General features: G+C 43.3%; 1 protein-coding gene across 4 annotated transcripts in view; it reads left to right on the forward strand.

Moving 5' to 3' along the window:
• The window catches only part of Grk5 (G protein-coupled receptor kinase 5), a 198263-nt gene that overhangs the window by 71453 nt on the left and 106348 nt on the right, over positions 1-20462 (forward strand). For 3 of the 4 annotated variants that reach the window (XM_038327005.1, XM_038327023.1, XM_038327031.1), the window contains one exon: positions 7907-8002. The exons of the other annotated variant lie outside the window; for it this stretch is intronic. In XM_038327005.1, coding sequence (XP_038182933.1) covers positions 7907-8002 — 96 coding nt within the window. Of the gene's footprint in view, positions 1-7906; positions 8003-20462 lie in introns of those variants that run through there. 4 annotated transcript variants of the gene reach the window in all.

Consider the following 20462-nt stretch of genomic DNA (forward strand, 5'->3'; position numbering starts at 1 on the left):
TTAAATGTTTTCTTTTTTAGGTTGTCTTGGTCATGATGCTATTATCATATGCTCTTATCTTAACAATAGAAAAGTAACTAAGACAAAGACCATGACTTCTAAAAGCTCCTGGTAGTCATTGCCCAAAGGAGAATGGATTTTAGCTGCCCAGAGTCCATGGCTGATACTTGCTTATGAGTCTGTGGCACACACTAGCCTTTGGCAGCCCCTTCTGTGAGGCTTTCCGTTAAATAGGTTCATCAGGGGCAGTAATGGTGTATGGGTAGCTGAGTCCTGAGAACTCACCTGAGTGGAAAGAACTAAGCAGAGTCTAGTCACATACACTTCTCAGGCAGCATTGTAGCATTGCTGTTTAGATGTTGGCCAAGTGCAGGTAGGTCATTGGCCTTTTGTGTCTAGAAATGCAATTTAGTGACCTATGGTATAGTCATTAGGATATGTAAGAACCTCTCAGACCATATTCTGAATGTCTTTGAGGACATCTCTGATCTCTACAGTTTTCCTCTCCTGATATATAATCTGTTATAGTAGAACGGCTCAGCATGATGAGAATCTATAACAAACTTGGTCCCTTGCATAGGCATAGCACAAACCTTACCAAACCATAGGCCTTTAATTCATGGACGGGGTCCTGGCAAGAAATCTTTGAGTCTGTGTACCCTGAATTTCTATCAGCCGTATTCCAAAACATTTTGCAGGATGAGCTGATAGCTTCTGTGGCTCTCCCATGTCACCTCTAGTCACACCTGCCATCACTGGTACCTTTACTCAAGCTTGCTTGCATGGCCTCCTTTCCATCCACCACAATGGAACCTGTCAGACTGTCACAGACTTCAGGAAAGACCATGATGTGTGGCCTTGAGAGAGAAGATAAGCCTGCAGGTCAGATTTGTTCCTCAGGGACATTTCCCCCAGGGAATGACAGAAAGCAGAAAGACAGAAAGCTGGTGAAAGGTCGTGAGAACTCTGTGGATTTGATAGTAGCCAACTATCTTGTGATACAAGGCAGGCAAGACACAGAAAAATGGGACTGCTGTCACGATGAGTCAGAGCCCTGATTATCAAATTTTGGAATTGGGAGGAATATTTTCATCAGACATGTCCAAATTCTCGTGTTTCTACAGATCCCCTTTAGAAGTAGGCAGGGTGATGAGAAATCAAAGAACAAGAAGTTTTCAGGAAGTTCAAATGGTTATTCCTTATCTCTGGTATTGCTCAAGCACTTGCATCAGACTCACAGGCTTCTGGTCCCTCTGATTTCACCAGTGGAAACATTAATTTGTTTCTTTCCTTTTTAAAGATGATTTATATGTTTTTATTTTATGTGCATTGGTGTTTGACCTGCACGTATGTCTGTATGCGTTGGATCCTCTGGATCTGGAGTTACAGACAGTTGTGAGCTGCCGTGTGGGTGTTGGAAATTGAACCCAGGTTTTCTGGAGAGAATTCAGTGCTCTTAACCCCTGATCCATCTCCCCAGCCTTGGAAACATCAGTTTCTAGCCAGGCCTTGTGCTGCTGCTCCAAGTGCTGTGAGAACAATAGAAGAACAAGAAGAAACCTCCTTTCCATAAAACTTTCCTCAGCTTCCCCAGAGAAAAAATGAACATCATCCTGAGATTGTACCTGAGCCTTTGCTGGAGTTGTGGAAGGCCAAGTTGTCTAATGATTTGAAACTCTTTCCTTTCTGTGACTCTATTTCCACATCTGCAAAATGGATTCAATGCGTAGAATCTATCATTAGGGTTAGATGATGAGTAAAAGATGGGTTCACCTTACCATGTTCCCTGGCCTTGAGTGTGTAAGAAACACCACAGTTATTTAACTTCCAAATCAAACAGGTGGGTGTGGCAACACATGCATTTTGGAGACAGAGGCAGGCCCATCTCTGAGTTCAAGACCAACCCATAGAGAGTTCAAGGTTAAACAAGGCTACATAATGAGACTTTGTCTATAAAGCAAAACAACTAAAGAAAGGGAAGAGACAGAAAGAGTGATTATTATTGCTTGGTAAACCCTCGACTGTTTTCACTGCTGGCGCATGCTCTCTCATTGAAAGGTCACCCTTTTGTTGGCTCCATCCCTCTTCCTGCCGTTTCCTAATCAGAGGGCACAAGTAGCAGTGTCTCTAGAAACTGCACCAGTGAAGGAGCTGGCAGGAACTTGAAACTCCTGGCTCAAGGGACACACATACTTTTCTAGTGTCTCCCCTTCCAGGCTTTGCCCTGTCCTCCTTTTTCAAGCTTAAGGTCTAATCCCTTGGTCCTTTGGGTACTTCTCTTGAGCCATGATGAGTAGAGTTCAGCTGGCACCTCTGTTCTACGTCTTATCCCTTTCTTATTTAATGACAGGAGCCTTGCTCCTAGCTCTCGGCCATCCTCCTGTCTGAAGCCACCCTCTTTCATGTGCCCTCTCTGGCTTTGACCTCTACTCTTTGGGGTTCCTTGAGGTTTAATGTTTGGACTGGGCTGTTACCTCCATACTGACAGAGACCTGGTTGTCCTTACAGGCTCTTCTTTTTTATTTTTTCCTTTTCTCGAGACAGGGTTTCTCTCTATAACAGTCCTAGCTGTACTGGAACTCACTTGGTAGCCCAGGCAGACCTTGAACTCACAGAGATCCACCTGCCTTTGCCTCCCACGTGCTGTGATTAAAGGTGTGCACCACCCATGCTTGGCTCATTACAAGCTCTTAGAGCTACAACGGAGCAGCCAGTAAAGACGGAGGTCTTAAGATTATTTGCATCCATAGATGGCCGTGAGCTAGTGCATGCAGTTGTTATGGTGTTAGTTTGTTGAGCTTCTCTCACTGAGCCCAGAATTTTCATCTGTGAATGGGACTCAGGGTATAGCTAGTGGAGAGGCCTGCATCAGAGAAAAGGTTGTCACAGGTTCCTACAAGCAATCATTCATTTTCCTGCTCAGCTGACATGAAGAAAGCTTGCAGTTACCAGGTATTGTGTTAACCGAATCATTGTCTTCCTTTACCCCTTTTAGGATGCTGAGGGCCAGACAGGGTTTTGCCTTTCAAAGGCACCATGGGAAACGGGGAGCTATACTGAGAGGCCAGGTGGGGCTTTGGCCGATAGAGGGGTAGGAAAGACTGCAAGAAACAGGATGTGTGCAGGTGCCTGAGACAAAGCACACATTCCCATCTTATGAGCAGACACTGAGTGTTTACCACAGGCTGAGAGAGAATGGTAGAAAATGAAAGACTGAATCTTTTCTGTTGTATACCTGCTGTCAGTGTGAGCAACCACACCAACGCACAGGATGATATCCAGACATTGTGAGCTCAGGGATGACCACTAGTGCTCACTTCACATGTGGTGCTCAAATGGGTCATTGAAAATGTGCTGAAAGAATGGAGGAGTGATCTGTAAGCTGATGTGTATGTTCAGGAGAAGAGTGAGCCAGCAACCACAGCTCCCCAAACTCCACCGAGCCATATGGATAAGGTGGAAAACAGATGTCCTTCAGCTGACCAGGTCAGAGAAAGCCTCCAGGATGGCAGTACAAGTGGATCCTGGAAGCAGGAGTGAGAAACACTAAGAAAAGCAGGAAGGAGGTGTTCCTGGTAGAGTAGTGCAAAAGCCATAAGATTGGTGGACTAGGGAGAAGATGCATGTAGGACTGAATGTAGCCAAGAAAATGAGCTGAGCCTGTGGGCTTCCAGGTGGTTAGATCTGAGAAATACTAACTGTTCCTGCTGAGGCCTGTCTGGGCCCCGTGAAGCCGGTAGGATGTAGGGTCCTAGGCACCTTGTAGGCCTGACATCCCACTAAGGTAGTACAGTGGGCCTGGGGACAGCTGTGGCCAGGATGATGGAGGGTTTTCTACAGGAATGGGATTTGGCCTAGCTTTTATTTCAAGAGACAGAGATATAATCAAGTTCTACTGAAATAACAAACATTTTCAGTCATTAAATATGTAATTTAGAAACAGCAGCCTATTTGTGTTATTTGTCTAGAAGTGCTGACTTCTTTGAGGCAGGTTTGTTTGTTAAGACATTAGGCATTGTTGCAGTGTTATAGGAGTTATAGGAGGCTGGGTTTATTGTGGGACCTTTTGCAGAACTAAAGGGCCAGATATAGGTGTGGAGGTCATTTTTGTGGGGGAAGAAGCACTCTGCCGAAAGTATCCTGTATCATTTGCCTCTGGTTGTTGTTGTAGGGGGCCACTTGTTTGTTTCCTGGCTGCCCAGACTCCCCAAAGAACCACACAGAAACTATATTAATTAAATCACTGCTTGGCCATTAGCTTTAGCTTCTTATTGACTAACTCTTACATATTAATTTAACCCATCTCCATTAATCTGTGTATCACCACGTGGTTGTGGCTTACCGGCAAACTGGGAGTCTGTCTCTGGCTGCATCTCCATGGCTTTTCCCTGCCTCCACCCTTCTTTCTCCCAACATTCAGTTTAGTTTTCCCTGCCTAGCTCTACTCTACACTATCACAGGCCAAGACAGTTTCTTTATTAACCAGTGGTATTCACAGCATACAGAAGGGAATCCCACATCAGGTGGCTATAAAAGTTGCCATAAACTAAGTGGATTGAAACAACACACACTATTTTGTAGAACTAAGTGGATCAAAACCATGCATATTTATTATCTTACAGTTCTGTAGGCTGAGAGTCTGGCCCATGTCTCACTGAATTAAAAACAAGGTATGAGCAGAGCTGGCTTCTTCTGGATTTCCTGAGAAGAATCTTTGATCTTTTCTAGTTTCTGCAGGTCTCCTATATTCTTTGGCTTAAGGTCCCTTCCATTTTCATAGCTCACAATGGCTAAACTAGCTTTTTTTTTCCCCTCATGTTTCCTTAATTAGATCTGATGTGTCTACCTTCCTTGGTTCCATTAGACCTATTACTGGTTGTTTCTGTGTTGTTGAGACCAAATTCCTGCCAGAAACAACATAAGAAAAGATTTATTTTGGTTCAGTATTTCAGAAGATTCAGTCCCTAGGTGATTTAAAATGTATTGAAGTTGAGAATGATTATTCTGTCTGGGTAATTTAAGAAAATGTCTCTCTTGTTGCCTATAATTCTTTCTTTAACCTTACCCCTCCCCCACCATGTAATTTAACATTTTCACAGATTCTCAGGATTAGGACATCTTTGGGGATCATTATTCTGTCTTCCACAATTTGTTAGCCTTGTTCTAGAAACTGAAGATGTAAGGATTAGGAGGAAAGCTATCCAGCTACCCCAGGTATCACTGAGGAGCCTATACCCTGTTCCTATGCAGCCTCCATGGTGCAGAGTGTGTCTTCCTTTTGTTCTTCTTCTTTCATCTTTTTCTTTTTGTTTTTTCAAGATAGGGTTTCTCTATGTAGTCTTGACTGTCCTGGTACTCACTCTGTAGACCAGGCTGGCCTCGGGACTCAGATTCACCTGCCACGGCTGGGATTAAAAGTATGCACTAACACTGCCTGCATGTGCCTTCTTTACTTCCTAAAGTCCACTGAAGTTTTTGGGCTCAGCTTCAGTGTTTCTTCCTCCAGGTGGCTCACTTTCCCCACCTCTTTTAATGTCGTAGACTGTTGTCCTAATAATCAACAAACCTCCCCCAAACTGGTCCCTTCCTAAGTGCTGTCATTAGATAAAATAAGGTTTCTCCACATTGCTACATTTTAGAGCCAATATTTTATGTTTTGGGACGCTGCCCAGCATATGGTTTGATGTTTATTCACAGCCTTGTGCTGTGCCCATCAACTGCTATAGTAGTCTGTGACAATTAAGTATCTCCAGATGTTTCGAGATGTTTCCTGGGAGGTAGTCTTGGGGGTTGAAAATCACCAGAGGAAAGTTTGACTTCTGTCTTCTTTGGACATGACTTCTGTGTCTCAGAACCTGCAGAGTTATCACTACTTAGGAGATGCTCAACACTTCCTGGCTGAATAAATTAGTAAATCTGTGAATTTTCCCTAAGTTACTGCTTGTGAGAAGGAGATACCTGCTTTCTATAGCCCAGTTATTCTAGAAACACATGGGATCCTTGGAGAAGTCACATTCTTAGGTTCTAATCAGAAAGTGAAATCACAATCTGGGGGGATCTTCATTGTTAAATGTGCAACATCTGTTTTTCAAAAAGAATTGACTTGCTGTGTGACCTAGCAGCTTCTCTCCCTGGATATACCTAAAGGGATTAAAAATAGAGCCTGAAACAGTTGCTTGAATAAAAAAATATCCATGGAACATATATTTGCCTCAAATTAGGAGCCACCCCAGCATCCATAGACAGACAGAGAAACCTATAATCAGGGGGCAAGATGTAGTTCAGTTTGTAGAATGCTTGTCTGCAGTGAGGAGCTCTGAGCTCTGTTGCCAAGTGCCACATAAACTGAGAGTGGAGTTGCATACCTATTACTTCAGCACTTGCATAGTAGGGATGCTAGGATAAGAAGTTCAGAGTGGATACACAGAGAATTCAAGAACAGCCTAGGTGGGCTACATGAGACCTGGTTTTAAAACAAAACAGAAATATGTCTGTATAAGCAAATATTGTTCAGCCCTAAAAAGGAATAAATTTCTGATATGTATTATGTTATGGCTAGACCTTAAAGGCATTGTTCTACATGAACTAGGTAAGACACCAAGGAGAAATGACTTTACCAAGTAGATTATACTTGAGACAGAAAATTGAAGAGAATGAATGGGGAAGGTTTTTTTTTTTTTTTTTTTTTAACAAATTGTGTTTACATTTTGGGATGACAAAAATGTTCTAGAGATGGCTAGTGGTGACATTTATACAGCAATATGAACTCTCTTTATGCTACTAAATTTTACACTTAAAACCACCAATTTATGCTATTTTATGATGCAAAAAGAGATTCTACATCCTAGCGAGCTCCAGAAATCAGTAATGTAGGAATGGGAATGGAAACCATATGGGCCACATGAGTTCTGATGGCACTTTCAGGTCCTTAGCAGTTGGAGTAGGAATACATACCCTAGGTCACCTGCTTTGCAGACTGATTTTCCTAGTGGATTACCTATCTATGAGCTTGCATGTACCACCCTCTGTAGCAACCAGGCAAGCAAACATACAACTTTATAGAGAGTAGACAGGCTTCTGAGATGGTGCCTAGCTGGTGGGAACACTCATCTGGGTGTCTGATATCCTGTTCATGGGGCAACTCTTACCCAGTTCTAGCTGATTCTTGCCATGTGGGAAGCCTGACTATGGATAAGAAGTCCAGAATCTGAGTTTGAATGAGAGTGTCCTTGTGTTTAAATATTAGCAACCTATTTGCCAAAGAGCAGGCAAACAAACTACATGTGTGTCTAATTGAACGAACCCTGCAGGGGTCTGGTCTAGTCTTTGGCTTCTGGGAGCTCACAGACTTGAGCCCTCCACTCTTCCCATCTACTACAGGATTCTCTGACCCCAATGTTTTCCTTTGATATTCTGAACCTTTAAGAGTATTAAACTTGTTACAGACAGGCCAGTGAGGGGGCAGGAGCACTGGCATCTTCAAGCTGGGATCTTAACTCTGCCATCTGTGAGTTGAGTAGGCCTAAATGACTTCTTTCTTCCATGTGGCTTGGTTTTCTTCGCTGTCAAGAGGGGCATAATAGTTCCTGCTGTGTAGTATAAAGGAAGGAAGGAAGAAAGAGAGAGAGGGAGAAGGAGAGAGAGAGAAAAGGAGGGAGGGAAGAAGGAAGGGAGAGAGGGAGAGAGAGAGAGAGAGAGAGAGAGAGAGAGAGAGAGAGAGAGAGAGAGAGAGAGAAAAGGAGGGAAGAAGGAAGGGAGGGAGGGAGAGAGAGAGAGAGAGAGAGAGAGAGAGAGTCACCGGCTTGATCTAAAGCTCAGAAGCTGGTGGAGAGACTCATGGGAGTGGGATGCAGGCTCTGCAGCTTTGGGCAGCACCAACATCAGTGGTATCTTTCCATTTCTACAGGGGGTGGAGGAAAGCGCAAAGGGAAAAGCAAGAAGTGGAAGGAAATCCTGAAGTTTCCTCACATCAGCCAGTGTGACGACCTCCGAAGAACCATAGGTAAGGAACACTTTAGCTGCCAAAGTCTCTGTACAGCCAGGCCAGTGCAACTCAGCTAAGCAGATACAGGTATTCTGGCTTCATCTGCCATCTTTGGCTAATGGGACAAAAATACAACCAGTATTTGTTCACTATTTGGTATGTGCCAGGATGAACTGTTACTTCCCTGGTATCTTTGAGGCAGGTGTTGCTATTTTATTCAGAAGGAAAAACTGAAGCACAATGACTCTTTAAATGGTCCACAGTATTCCAGATCAAGGGAGAGCAAAGAAGATGGGCCATGACTAGCTGGAGTCCCCAGGCAGAACTTCCTGATTTTCCTAGATCCCATGCATCCTGCTCTTGGGAGGCCACTCTCTTTTAGGCTTACAATCCCTCTCACTTGGGAGGCTGGTCTTCATGATGGAACCAGCAGCCTATTGACTCAGCCTAGTTGTCTATAGTCCTAACATGGCCGCCTCCGACAGCAGCCAAGGGCTCTGCTCCTGTAGGGACTAGCAAACACACTAAATGGATCTGCTGAACACAATATATCTCTGCCATCCAGATGAAAAAAGTCTGTATATTTTGCTTTACTGCGTTCATGTACTTCTTAAGAGTATAAAAACATGCAAATATGATTTGCAGGGATTTCTGGTTCCAAACAGGAAGGAGTAGATGCAATGAGTGTTCTCTGTCCCTTTCTACCAAGGGACACGCCAGGAAACAGACGATTCTGGCGGTAGAGGGAAGGCCGATGTGTGAGGACATTGAGATGTGAGGAATAAAAGGTTTTTCTTTTTGTTTCTGTTATGTTCCTGACAAAGTCTTGTGGGAAACAAAGCCTAATATGCTAGTGCATATGGACAAAAAAGCCCTTCTTCACGAGAAAATAAAAGAGCTAACCTGTTCCTTCTTGAAAGGAGCAGATAGGACTGGATAGTTGGCTCAGTGGATAAGAACACTGGCTGCTCTTCCAGAGTATCCAGGTTTGATTCTCAGAACCCATATGGTAGCTCACAATCATCTGTAACTCTAGTTCCAAAAAATCCAATGCCTTTTGTTGTGTGCCTTAGATACCAGGCATGCACATTGTACACAACATATATGCAGACAAAATATCCATCACATAAAGTATTTAAAAAGTAAATGTTTAGAAAGGAACACACAGTGTAACTTGTATACTGTGCACACAGTGCAGACCTGCTTCTTTGGCTATACCTGCATTGACAAACTCACTTAGACTTTGTTTTTGTATAGCCTCTGTAGTGGTCTATAATCAGTGTAGATCACTATTACAGATAACATGGACTGAGTGGCTTGAACTATAGACAGAAATTTTTGTCCTGCCTGGTCCTGCAGCCTTTCAGTCCCTAAGAAACACACAGAGGCTTATGTTAATTATAAACTAGTTGGCCTATTAGCTGAGGCTTATTATTAAGTAGCTCCTACAACTTAAATTAACTGATAATTTTTTATCTGTGTTTAGCCATATAACTTGGTACCTTATCTTAGTAAGACATTTTCATCTTGCTTCCTCTGTGTCTGGCTGGTGACTGCATCTCTGCCTTTCCTCTTCTCAGAATTCTCCTAGTCTGGTCACCTTGCCTATACTTCCTGCCTGGCTACTGGCCAATCAGTGTTTTAGTAAAGTAATACGAGTGACAAATCTTTACAGTGTACAAGCACATTATCCCACAGCATTGAACAATAGATGTTCACTTTTGTTTCATTATAGATGTCCAAGATGAAGGACCATTTCTGCTTTGTAGATGGTTTCTTTGTGTCCTTCACAATAGAAGGAAGCACACTTTCTCATTCCTTTTCCTGTTAGGGCTCTGTTCCTATTCATATGGCTCCTCTCTTAATCCATTGTGTTGGATATTAGAGTTCACCAGGTATATTTTGATAAGGATGCAGACATTCAGTTCATTAGTAACCTGATCCTAGATTCCAAGTTAGCATCTTCTTCCTTTCTACTTCTGTTCTCTGAGGGACATGTAGCTTCTCTTTTGAAGGGGAGCTAATTGTCTTTACCTAGACTCCAGCTATACCCAGGTATTTCATGCAAGTTTAGGGGCTTAGATGCCTTCATCGCACCCTTCTCTCCTAGGGGGCTTCTTGCTTTTCCTTCAACTCCTGGCTCCCCTATTTTGTTCACTTCTGGTTTTGAGGTCTGGGAGCACAAGATTATGCTGTCAGAGTTTCCTGGACCATGGACCCTTACCCAACAGCTCCACCCTGTTTAAGTCCATCTTCAGGTCTCTTGGTGGAGTCTCTACCCATGGGTATGAGAACCAGGCCTGCTGTGTGAGAATGATGTTTCAGTTCTCTGAGAGGGTGTTGAAAAGCCTCTGTGTATTGATGTAGTGTGGAAGAGGCTGGAAAAAACAGGAAGGCCGATGTAAGCTGAGGGACTGCCACACATGGGCCTGGGCCAGGGATTGGGCCTTATTGCCTGTTTATAGTCTGTTGCCGTGGTGTTTGCCCAGCCACTGCTGGGGTCCTACTGGAAGGCTTTCTTACATAAAAAAATCATCCCATTTCTTTTCTAGACCAATATACAAACCAAACAGTGGCAAACACTAAGTTTGTTTTTCTTGTGGACACATGAGCTCATTTTCTGAAGCTCCCTGGGAAGATGTCCCAAGGCAGGCTCTGAAAAGGATCCACTGGGTAATGTGGGGCGGTGTAGTAGAAAGGCTGTGCATCAGAGAGAGAAGCCAAGTTCTCAAAGACCCTGAGATTCTGCTTGGAATCATTGAGAATAGTGGTCACTGAAAGCCACAGCCTGTCCTGCCTTCAGCCTTGCCTTGGGCAGCCACAAACACTCTCCCCAGACCCTGATGACTTAGGAAACAACAGCTACTGCTTTGTCGCACCCACACCCACACCCACATTCTACCCTGCTCGGAATGAACCTGAACTCTGACCTGTGGGTTGTAGGTCTTAGGTGACAGAATGCTTTGGCTGGGGTGAAGTCTAAGGACCCCTTTTCAGAATAATTCTTTTTACATATGCAAAATGGAATATACAGAGTTACCAAGGAAATCAGTTTCTTTCAACTACAGTTATTGAATACCTTTAAAATATAAAATATAGAAATGTATGTGCTTTTTGTTAATACTTGAAATAGTGAGGTCTAACAGCTGGCTAGTAGCTATTGTGATTTTACATCTATGATGAGTATAAATGGTATTTTTGGATATCTGCAGCAACTAAGATATGAATAACAATGCAGTTTCTGTTGGTAACAAGTCCCAGGTGTTGCTAATATCGCCGTGGGCATCGTCTACCTTTGTAATCAAAGGAAGTGTGAATTTTTAGGTAGACCTTGATGAAAGGCTGGGTGATATATTCCTCCACGGGAGTCCACAAACCCTTGGCAGCACTGTCTCTGTCTTGCCTTCTGCAGTCAGCTCAGTGTCCTTGGGTCATTGTCTCCTCATTCACAGATGCTCTGGACACTTTGTTGTCCTGTGAATTCCTTAAGTTTGTTTTTAGCTCTGGGGTCTTTGCCCTTGCTATTCCCTTTATCTAGAATGTTATTTCCCACACTTTGTTTTGCCAGAGTACTTTAAGGTCCCAGAAGAAACATTACTTTCAAAAAGAAGCCATCTAAAGAAGAACCTGCTATACTTGCATTTTTTTTTATATAGAGCTATTTATTAAATGGTCTGTGCTCATAAACCCATTTGAAGTCATCTTCATTTATTCATTCATTTCTATGTTTTCTGTGTTTTTCAATGAACCAACTGTTCTGTGCTATGTTTTACCTGGTTCACTCCCTAAGTACTAGCTGGCACATACTAGGGCTTATTAAATATTGGCTGGATGAAGAATGACACAAAATATTTAAATTAGGGTTCTTTTTTAAAAAGTTTATGACATGTATTTGCTGTGACTAAATTTAACCTCATCCAATGTTTTTGACTTAAAGTAATGAAAGTTTTTAGACTTAGGGGTTTAAACTTGAAAGTATCTAATTTAATACTTCTCTCTACTTCTATCCTCAAAGATAAGAGATACCAGGATGGTCATAAGACCTAAGCAATGATCTTTTCTGCACAGTTTTAATGCAGGAAAGGAGGTCTGGGATAAAATCAGGTTCATTTAATACAGTGCACTCACAATACAGAAATGCGTCAGTGGCACCACTGCTGGCCCAGCTGTCGACACCTCTTGCTCCCAAGGGAGATGGGAAAGATCTGGAGAAGGTCACCAAGCCATGGCTTCAGTGGGCTCTCCACAGTCCAAGAGAGTGTGTGTCCCTTACCCCTACCCCCTGGGTTTTATTGGGTCACACGTCTCCAGAGAAGATCATGCCCGTTGGGCTAAGTCATTCCAAACAATTGTCCATTGGACCAGATTCCCATAACACTGTTTAGGATGGTGAGCCTGGGTTCCTGTCTCAGTCCTTGGCCTTGTGAAGCTACAACGTGGGTGCTTAGTACAGTAATGTTAGTTTTATAGAGAATCCCTAACTCAAGGAATTCGGAATATGCTGTCTGAAACCTCTTTTCCAATTTATAAGTGAGTGGGCAGGCTTTCAGAGCTAAATGACCCTCCCAAAACAGTGTAATTCTTTGGCTTTGAACTACAGCTTTCCACTCCCTAGCACCATCTAACTGCAAACATTTGGGCCCTATGCTCCAACCAGTACCTAACCATGGAGACTCATTATCCACTCCATGGAACAGATGTTTTGTCTTTTTCTTCTTTATTGTGTCTTGTATACTGTGCGTTGCGTACTTATCTACTTAGTCAGTGATGTTTGCATTTGCTATGTGCCACCCACCAGGGATGCAAAACAGATTCTTGGTCCCTGGAGCTTAATCATGGCTGAGCATAAGACAGTGACTAACACAGATGTGATACCTGACTGAGAACATTCCATGATGGAGAGGGACTAGTTGTTGAGCTGCAGAAGAGTGGCAAGCATTTCTACCCTTTATGGGATGTTATCAAGGATCTGAACCTCACTTCCTCTCCATTTGAATCTCCACGGTGGCACAGTGAAGTGGATGGAGAGAAGGACAGATGGGTTGATGGACAGATAAAGTGGCTGTCTAGATTTTACTCTCTTGGCCTAAACATCAGAACAGTGACTGGCAGTAATAGTATTAAGACAGGAATTCCTTCCTCCTTGTATCTGCTTTTCCTGTTTGCTCCAGACTTGCGCTAAGTGATTACAGACACAGCTGAATGAGAGAGGAGGATAGGGCCCAATTACAACTTTATTAGTTAATAGGCTAATTATTCATGTTAGTTCATTAAGAGGACCCAAATCAAAGAAGTTCTCAGAATGTCCAAAGATTGAAAGACTGAAAATATTACCATAAAGGTAAAAGATTGTTGAGGGCTGCAGATATTTCCTAGTGATATAAATGGTTCTGTTGGGAAAAAGTGTAGGATTTATTATTTATTTATCTCAGGATCATTGCACACTTTATTCCTTTATTTGACAAAAAGGTAGAAAGGGGCTTGATTGAGAGAGTAGATTATTTTACATTTGGCAATATTTATGTATCCAGAAGCTATATGATAAGTCAGAGCCCTTTCCACTCCTCTGCAGGAGTGGCACTGGCGAGGAAGGGGGCTGTTGGAAGAGAATGTCTGCTGTGCTAGTGTGTTACCATTTGCTCCAAGGCTGGGGGAGATAGAGTAGCCCTCTGGAGAGAGCCTTATACCAAAGTGTTAGTTTTTCTGAGGAACCATTAACAGGATGTCACCGCCTGGTGACATCCCCATAGGAAAAGATAGGTTCCTATCAGGAAAGCACCCAAACCATACTAATTTGAATTAGCCTGTTCATTGGTTATTAATTCAATATCTGTCAGCAGATATGTGAGCTCTGAGTTACCATGCTAGGTCCTTGGCAACCTGGCAAAGTGATGTTTCTGGGAGGGATGGTCTCATCATTGTTGACAAGCTCAAAGAGTTGCTCTGCTGCTTCAACTCGGGGGTATGGAACAAGTTGCTGATTTCTTTAAGTTGTAGCTTCTTTGTGTGGAGGGAGACATTTCTGTCAAATTGGTAGAGCTATTATGTAGGCAACAGACTATCCCATATCTATTATTGTCATTTTCATCATCATGATGGTGGTGATTTAAGGACCTTTTGAGAGGACTTCTGAATTTCTCAGAAAAGTTGCACTGTATAAGTGATGAATGGGGCCATTACTTTCTGACTGACACCAGTGGGTGAGTTAGTAGGTTCAGTGTCCCAGAGATTGGAATTATCTGAACCATCTTCTTCCTAAAACACCTTCCCTCACCCATAAGTTTCCCATGTACCTGCCTGTTTTCAGTTGCACAACATACCCCAGAAGACTCAGGGTTACCCAGACTCCTCTTCTGGCTAGGAAGTTTCCTTAAAAGGATATATATATATATATATTAGAAGCCTATGCACTGGCTACCCCTGAGTCAGGCACTTGGGGCCTCAATTTTATTTGTAAGATAATTTTGTAGAGAAGACATGTGATTGGTATAGTTACAAATAAAATAAGTATGGCCAGACTTGATAACACATAATTACCATCTCAGAACTCAGGCAGTAGAAGCTGGAGAGGATTGCCACAAGTATGAGGTCAGCTTGGGCTAAGTATTGAGACTGTTAAAACAAAACAAAATAACTTGATGCTGGAGAGATGACTCAGTGATTTAGAGCACTCTCTTTCAGAGAGACTAGGGTTCAATTACCAGCACCCATATGGCATCTCACAACTGTCTGTAACTCCAGTTCAAGGGGATTTGGTAACTTCTGACTTCCTCGAGCATCAGTTGTGCATGTGGTACATAGACATACATGCAGACAAAACATCCACACCCACAAATAAGTTAATTAAAATTTTTTAAAGAGAAAAAACCAAGCAAACAGAAAAACAAGCAAGCAAACAAAAGTACCCGCAAAACTCCAAATCACTCAGTGAAAGAAGACTAGATTCCATAGTTGCTGTAGAGAATTATTGCTTTTCTCTTTGGTGACTTTGTGCTCCTAGAAGGGTTTGTAGGCTAGAGGGGCCAATCACATGAGTCTTTCTTGTCCTTGTGACCCAGTGCCTGTCAGACTGGTAGTGACCTTTTGATTTCATTACCAGGGTAATCAAGTGTCTGTGCGCGTCACTGCTGACCTTGGGGTGATAAGGCTACATCACATCTGTCATTCTGCCACTTAACCGTGCTCTGATAAAGCAAAGCATCTGTTTGTCTTTGGAGGGCAAGATAATTTTAGATGTGGTAGGTCAGGTGACTGTGTGCAGCTGGCACATTGTGAGGGTGAAGGTGGATCAGTTCCAGGTTCCAGGTCTTTATTACCTTCACGACAGGCTTGACGCTCTTGAAGGAACAGCCTGGGCTCAGCATTCATGAGATGATTTGTGCTCTTGGTCAGTGGGGTTCTGTTGTAATTTAGAAAAAAAAAGTGGCGTATGAGAGAGAGAGAGAGATGTCATGTGACAGAGCTCTGGAGGAGGGATTTTTTTATTGGGGGAATGTGAATGGGAAAAGGGGGAGGGGAGAGTGGAGACTGGCCTCTGGGGACAGGAGTGGCAGAAAAGAAAAGAGGAGAGAGAGACAGAGACAGAGAGAAAGAGGGAGAGATGGGAGGTGGGCAGGACTATTTTAAAGGGGAACGTAGTGAATGTGTACAGGAGGTGCTCTTAGTGGCTACAGCTGAGAAAGTATACCCCAACGTCAGGCCAGTACAGATGCCCGAATACTAACAGTTTCTGCTTTTACAATTCTTGGGATGGGTGCTGGCAGGGGTTTCTAGATAATCTGGACTTGGGGTTTTCAGGGGCTACTCTGCAGGAAGTATGTGGGAATTGCCTATCTTACCAGGCCTTTGTTACGTTCTATATTTGGCTTTCTGTATAAAACTTTATCTCAGGGCTAAAATGTAAACTCCACCGTCTTACATTTTCTAGAAAGGTTTACTGAATCTTAGAAATTCAACTGACTTTTCTAAGGCAACTCTGAGGGAAATTTCCCACACTGTAACAATTTGCCAGAAATGCTGTGGCAAAGCACCACACACTGCCTAGCTTAAAAGACAGTATTTATCACCTTGGGGTTCTGAAGGCTGGGAATTCAAGTGCAGGGTGTCATCAGGGCTGGGTCCTTCCTACAAACATTCCTATCCAAGCTTCTGGCAGTTTGCTGACCTTTGTGCTGCCTTGTGGATGTATCCCCCATCTATGCCTCTTTATCTGTATAGGTGTGTGAGTGCTTATGTGTCCCTTTTCTATAAGTGTTCAAAAAGTCCTTTTGCTCAGGCTCTATTCTAATGACTGCATTTAAAACCCATTATTTCCATGTGCCCCTTTTCAAAATAGGGGTACATCTTGGGTTACTGGGGGCTAAGACTCCAACCTATCTTTTTGAGAAGGCTTAATTGAACCCACACCATACCTTCTCTTGGGACCCATGGTGTTCAAGGAAGAGGGTCTGAAAGATCTTGGTCCTGTAGGTCTAAGGTGGCACTTTCCTCTCTCTTGCAGGCCCAGGCTTATATGTTGTTACTGGGCTACAGGAATAAATGGGGAGGGTTATTTCCCTAGCCATGTTACATGTGCTTTCCCAATTCCTCATTTTGTTGTTGTTTCAGGGACAGCAGCTGATAAATTACTTTTCTTAAAAATATTAAGCTAGCCAGGTAGTGGTGGTACATGTTTTTAAACCCAGCACTTGGGAGGCATAGGCAGGCAGATCTCTGTGAGTTCAAGACTAGCCTTGTCTACAAAGCTATTTGTAGGATAGCCAGGTCTATTACACAGAGAAACCCTGTCTCGAAAAAACAAAAACCAAACCAAACCAAATGCTTTAAACTTACCACTTAGGTCTAACTATAGTTAAGACTCTCTCTTTTTTTTTTTTTGATACATGGTTTCTCTGTGTAGCTCTGACTGTTCTGGAATTTGCTCTGTAGACTAGGCTGGCCTTGAACTCAGAGATTTGCCTGCCTCTGCCTCCTGAGTGCTGAGATTAAAGGTGTGTGCAACTACTGGGCTCATGGTTAAGACTTTTAAGTAATGTCTTCTATCTTTTTCCTTATGTTTCTCCTACACACAGTTTGGTTTACTTATTCCTCCATTGTAATGCTTGGGACTGAATCAAGGGCCTCCTGCATGAGTCCTGAAACTGACCTACACCTGTACATTATTTTCTGTGTATTAATTTTTTTCATTTCTCTCCCCACCCCACTCCTTTTCTGAGTAGTGTATATGTATTGTGCATGTTTGTTGTTGTTATTGGTGATGGTGGTGATGGTGGTGGTGGTGGTGGTGGTGGGGTGTGTGTGTGTGTGTGTGTGTATGTGTGTATGCACATGTATAACTGTGTATATGGAGGCCAGAGGATAACCTCAGCTGTTATGGTTCCTCCGCCACCGCCATTTAGCAAGTCCAGAGATCTTCCTGTCTTGCCTCTTCAACTCTCTGATTATAAGCACATACCAACACCCCATGGCTTTCCTTTAAAACAAAACAAAACCAAACAAGCTTGGACTCTGGAGGATCAAACTCATGCTTACAAGATAAGCATTCTACTCCAAACCCCTAGCCCTTGTTTCTTTTTTCTCTTATGTGATATAAAACTATTTTCCCTGTCATTAAAACCCTTCACCTTTTGTTGTATTTATTAGGTACCAATGGGAACATATAATGGGCAAAGTACAGTGTCCATGTTCTCACAGTGGCTCTTCTATAGTTGGGGGCTACATCAGTGGAGCACTGGGAACTTTCCTATTACTCACAACCCAACATTAGCGAGATGTCCCTCCTTTCCCTCCCTATCACTTATATCTTGCATGTGTATTCGTCAAGTTTTCTTGAACACAAGTCCTTGGTCATAAATGGTGTGTGTGTGTGTGTGTGTGTGTGTGTGTGTGTGTGTGTGTGTGTATGTAGGTTAGGACATCTTGAAGAGTGGGGTATCTTCCACTTTTGGGTTCCAAGGATTGGACTCACATCATCAGGCTTGGTGATAGAGTACCCTTATTGGCTGAGCTATCTTGATGGCTCTTCCCTACCCCCACCCATAGTTTTGGCATTACAGTGTTCAGATAAGTCTTTGCATTTCACTGAGCATTTCAGTCTTCTGACTGATGTTGAAAAGCCACAGTGATTTTATTTTCCCTTGCAGCGCATAGGATTTAGCTCAAGGCCTTGTGGATGCTAGGCAAGGACTGTACCATTGAACTTCATCTCTAGCCCTCAGTGTTGTCTTTTTGAAGACTAAAATGCATTAAACTACATCAGACCACTTTGTGAAACATTCTCTCTGCTGCCTTCAGCTCCTCTGAAATGTTCTGTGTTCACCTTCACACTTGTATCTGCAGACACTGTTAACCTAACCCATGGAAGGGTATAGCAGGCAGATGACATGTGATTAGCCTCTATCCCTCCAATTCCCACTCCCATCTTCTGCAGTTAGCAAGTAAGAGAAGGGCCTTCTGTTTGCTTTAGGAAGCAGCACTGAAAATAGAAAAAACAAGCTGGTTTAAGTATCAACAGGGACCTCAGACCACAACCAGGGCTATCCAACCTATAGTGGCCTGAACATGTCAGCATCCTGTCCTATAAAGTGATGTTATATTGAACCAGCACTTTTAATGGTCTCTGCCTAGATTCCATTTATGGAATCCATTTGCATGCAAAATTCAAGATGTTCTCTGTATTTTCAAAAGACCTGGAAAAGTGGACTGAGAGAAGCTATTGCTGTCATCTCTGAAGTAGCTGCTTTTGTCAGGAAGACATGTTCAGTTGTACAACTTTGCTCAGGGCATTTGGTCTAGTTCTGAGCTTCGACAGGGGAGGCGTTGGTGAGTTGTAGGAAGGGACATTCTGCCAGCACAGCTAGGTGCTGGGGCGTTGTTATGGGGGTATTTTCTTGGAGCATCACAGAATGGCCCTGCCACTGGGCTTGGGAATGCAAAACAGGGTAGGCATTGCCTTGAATCATCAGGCAGGTTCTGGGAATAAAGGGAGTGAGCTACTGAGCCAGGTCTGAGCAATGAGGCTGGACTGAGAAACAAGAGCTATGGTGGCAGGAGGCTGGGGTTTGCAACAGGCTAGGTCTTCACCGACTGTGATTTTGAGCAAGTGATTAAACTTCCCTGAACCTGTCTTCTCTGCTTCTCTGACAAACGGGAGTAGAAGTGTTTTTAGAATTAAATGACAACACCAGAGGGGAAGAATAGGTCCAGGCATGGCCAATTTCATCCTTCACTTCTTTACTATCATGGTCACTGTTTTGGTGAACCATGCTATTCAACAAAGAACTATGTTTCTTGCTCCTCTTGGTTGCTGTTGGCCAAACCTTGCTGTAAAGTTTGAGGCTCATTTGTTGAGTCATTGATTCATCCATTCATCTGTTAAGCCCATACTTTGTTCCAGGACCCAGAGAGTTACCAGGTGGCAGGGCCAGGCCTTCAGCAGTGACTCCTGGAAAGCTAAATCATGCGGCATTCTTCTCCTTTATGTACCCTGAATGGAACTTTTTCCCTCAGCCCATTGGGCCCCTCAGATCTCCATTTACTAACTCAGCAGACGTGGCGGTCCTGGGTGGTATCTCTAAGCCCATCTCATCATCCTCTTGCCTCCAGGTGGGAGGCTCCTCATCTACTATACACATGAAAGTGATAGCCAATCCATCCACTAGCCTGTATTCTGCTTTTACTCTAGGCATGGTGGGGCTGCCCAGGTTGGGAAGATGAATAGAAAACACACTTGACACTGGTTCATAGCATGGGCAGTTAGACAGGTATGATGTATAGTCTCAGAACCAAGAATCAGAGGAATAGCAAGGGAAAGGATCAGAGAGCCATGAGGGTGTTGGGTTGAACAGAGAGGATAGGAAAACTCCTAGGTCCTAGTTCAGCATAGTTAGCATCATCTAACTGGGTGATTCCTGTGGAAATATCATCTCTACTGCAACACTCCATGGACTTGAGGCCATTTCCCAGTTCTGCCTCAGGGATAGGGACTTAGAAATGCAGAGAGAACAGTGAGTTGCTGAGTTCCAGAGCTCTGCAAAAACAAGGCCTAGGTTCAAACACAGCCCCAAAACAAAGTCATCTCCATGCTGGCTATGGTTTCTCCAGGGATATAGATAGCCTTAAGCATATTTGTGAGGTTACTATCCATTCTGCTTTGGTGAACTTGATGCAGAAAACCAAGTAGATTAAAGATATACTGATCAGGCCATAGGCATCATCTGTGGCATCATCTGTGAAAGATTAGCTCAGCTCTGGTAGCTTTTGAAGCCACATGTGGGGTGAGAGTAGTGACCAAAGAGTGCCCTGAACAAAGCAGGCTTGACATTCAGGACTATGAGAGGTTCGTTTACTTCCCCTCCAGATATTTATGATTGGGTCTGCTGTGTGCTCAGGAGGAAGGGACATAATTCATTTATATAGACAGGACCACATGTTTTCCAGTTCTGATGACACTAGCCCCAAGGTCAGGTGGCAACATAGG

The sequence above is a fragment of the Arvicola amphibius genome, chromosome 1 (assembly GCF_903992535.2).
Source record: "Arvicola amphibius chromosome 1, mArvAmp1.2, whole genome shotgun sequence".
Taxonomy (NCBI): Eukaryota; Metazoa; Chordata; class Mammalia; order Rodentia; family Cricetidae; genus Arvicola; species Arvicola amphibius.